The sequence below is a fragment of the Aplysia californica genome, unplaced genomic scaffold (genome assembly GCF_000002075.1).
Source record: "Aplysia californica isolate F4 #8 unplaced genomic scaffold, AplCal3.0 scaffold00996, whole genome shotgun sequence".
Taxonomy (NCBI): domain Eukaryota; kingdom Metazoa; phylum Mollusca; class Gastropoda; order Aplysiida; family Aplysiidae; genus Aplysia; species Aplysia californica.
The window spans coordinates 98,830-101,907 of record NW_004798266.1 but is presented as its reverse complement, the minus strand read 5'-3'; the positions used below and the strand labels follow the sequence as shown (position 1 = coordinate 101,907).

General features: G+C 39.3%; 1 protein-coding gene across 1 annotated transcript in view; it reads right to left on the bottom strand.

Annotated features, from left to right (window-relative positions):
• LOC101845966 (WD repeat-containing protein on Y chromosome) overlaps positions 1–3,078 on the bottom strand; it is a gene marked incomplete in the record, with an annotated part of 82,313 nt that overhangs the window by 9,531 nt on the left and 69,704 nt on the right. The window contains 3 exon segments of the mRNA XM_035973096.1: positions 615–757; positions 1,706–1,842; positions 2,291–2,416. Coding sequence (XP_035828989.1) covers positions 615–757; positions 1,706–1,842; positions 2,291–2,416 — 406 coding nt within the window.

Sequence of the window (3,078 nt, the reverse complement as noted above, 5' to 3'; positions counted from 1 at the left end):
GACAGACAGACAGACAGACAGACAGACAGACAGACAGACAGACAGACAGACAGACGAACGGACGGACGGACAGACAAACAGACAGAAAAAGATATTCACTATATCTACATGTAGAACTCCTCCTCTCATGTATGTCCACTTTACCTAACTTCTTGACAGATCCTAAACCAACTTTATATTGATTGATGAGCTGATTGTTTCAACAGTCCGAAAGGAATAATCAGGGTTGAGAAGTGTACTCCCCCAACACAAAAACGGAAACCCTCGATGAGATGTCTTACTAGTGTGTCAGTCGCCGCACGTCTTTTGCACTGAAGTCACCTTACTCTTACATTATCTATCAGTATTCCCTATGAATATCAGAATTACCACCTCTCTCTGTTTATCTATTTATCTTAATGTTTTTCCATTCCCTTTATCTATGGATCTAACCATTTATCGTCCATTTTCACATTAATTTTTTCTAACTTAAGAAGAAAATTTCTTTACGTTATATTATTTCTGACAAAAAAGGAGATCACAGCTAAATTGCCCATCTGTCTTCGTATTATTATATGTAAGCATTCATTTCAACGGCAATCAAGGTTGTGACATTGTTGGAAAAGAGCACTCACGCCGTGATACTTGGTGCAGTAGTCCATGATGTCCCAGCACTTCACCACCCCCTGCGTGTCTCCTGTGATGAGCAGACTGTCGTTGGGCTTGGTGCACATCGCCAGCACAGACTCGTCCGGGATGTTTGGCACATAGAAGTAACCTATGATGCATTCAAAACGTATAACGTTACCATGTTCATATTATGTTTGATCATCTAGGAAGTATACGGTTTCTACTTTGCCAATTAACTGAGTGGGATACAAAAATCCCAGCTAAAAAAAAAATGGGAGAGATACTCTTTACAGCAACTTTCATGTTCGGAAATCGAATCCTCATCTTGTGTGTGCAAGGCCAATAGCGAAGCATGAAACAAGAAACGCTGTAGAATTGACAAAGGACAAAACATTAACAGAACTAAACGACAGGAACTGATGACCAAAAACTTTCGTACCAGTCTGCATGACAAGAATATACATTGGTATCAATTATGAAAAGAAAAAACAATTGTAAAAATGTAACTTCTGGTTTGTTTTATCTTTTCATGCATATGATTTTACACCACGCCTTCCCCCTAACTTAGGTCATTTTGGAGACAGAACCCGATCATTCCCTTTAGAGTGAACAGTTGTCACTCTTTTATTAAACTCCCAGCAAAAAGACGGATATACTCAATAAAAATATCTCCATCGGGGAATCAAACTCAGATCTTTTGTATGCATTGGCCAAATGCTTAACCGCTGACCCCAGACGCCGGTCACTTCTGGTTAAACCAACGGAAAAATATAAGAACATCACATAAAACACGTATCATACAAATACAGGCAGTTCATTGCTAGTCGCTTCAGCGTCGCGCCCGGTACTTTTAGCTCATACATCCCAGTGATCAATCACGTAAGCAACGTGTTAAATCCTTATTTTTTTTATTTTTTTTGGGGGGGGGAGCCTGAGCTCACTTCATAGTTATTACTACTCACTAATCTGAGCCGACGATCTCAATAATATTTAATCGTGTTGGGTTTACATAACAAAAACAAGACTTGTGACCAAAAAAACATACTGGGTGGTTAAAAGCTTCAGGATTCTCTATAATGTTCTGTCTTACTCGTACCCATATCCTTGTGCGCTGAGTAGATGTTCCACCAGCGGAGAAATCCTCCCTCACTAGAGATGAGTACAGCACTCTCCGTGAACCTGATGCCCGCGCGGGCCTTGAGGAACAACAGTTTGTCCACGGGCGCCGGCTGTCTGCAGACACGGAGAGAACAAGAGTAACCCACAAGGAACTTATGTGCCAATATTGTTGAATAATGTGGACAAAATAGTCACATTTTCGAGGCCAGGAATTAACGGGTCGTAAGAAGATTTTTCCATAACGTACTAAGCAGATGCTCTTGGGCATTTTGAAAAGTCTTTTCTCTTCGTTGTAAGAAAGCTATGGATTCCTGATTCTGACTGGTATAAGACTGGAAGAGATCGAAAGTGACACTCGATTATTATAGCAATATTATCTATGTTTAAACAGATGAGTTCACTTTCGGGGTTAATTTCTCTACAGCTAATACTGATCAGTTCACTAAAGAACTTGATTGTTATTCTCTATCTGATTCCCATTAAATGAACTACAATCAAATCTCAAGCGGGATTCAGAGTCTAATACTGATATCTCATCATGCAATGAAGACTTTCCACTCACCCTTTGTTCACTTTGTGGGAGGACCTGTGTCTGGAGTTTGGCCTCGAGTTCTGTGACGTCGGCCTGGACGTGGGTCCATCGTCCATTCCTTTCACTTTTGTCTTCAATGCCTCCAATTTCTTGGAGCTGGAACGATATCATATAATAACTTTCTTAATCGATATTCACATCTAAATGAATTGATATTCAAACGATGATCTATGCCTTAAAAACACATATATATATATGGAACAGAAGCAGCTTCCATGCACCATAGTATTGAGATAGATATACAGACAACGTAATCCGGTGTGTCTTATACTTCGTATTTCTGGACTGTAATTGTTGTGTAAATTAGGCATATGTAATGATTATCTAAAGCAAAAATATTAACTTTGATGTAACTAGATCACAAACAGTCAGTTCTGTCAAAAGCGAATGAATACAAACAAAGAACATCCCCAGCAGATAACTCATAGCTGACTACAGCTGCTCATAAAGCCAAATCTGATTGGGATGCATCTCACTTGTCTAAATGACAGATAATACCTTTATTCACGGATAATGTCTCTAATCATACATTTCCAATCACAAATAATATCTTCTCTCAGAAAATATATCTAGTCACAGTATATCTCTAATCACAGATAATATCTTTAATCACAGATAATAATATTTCCAATCACATATCATATGGCTAATCACACATCATATCTTTCACTTGTCACACAGAAAAACGGGGGCTCTCGTGGCCTAGAGGTTAAGGTGTTGGCCTCTCATTCAAAGGTCCCGGGTTCGAATCCGGGTAG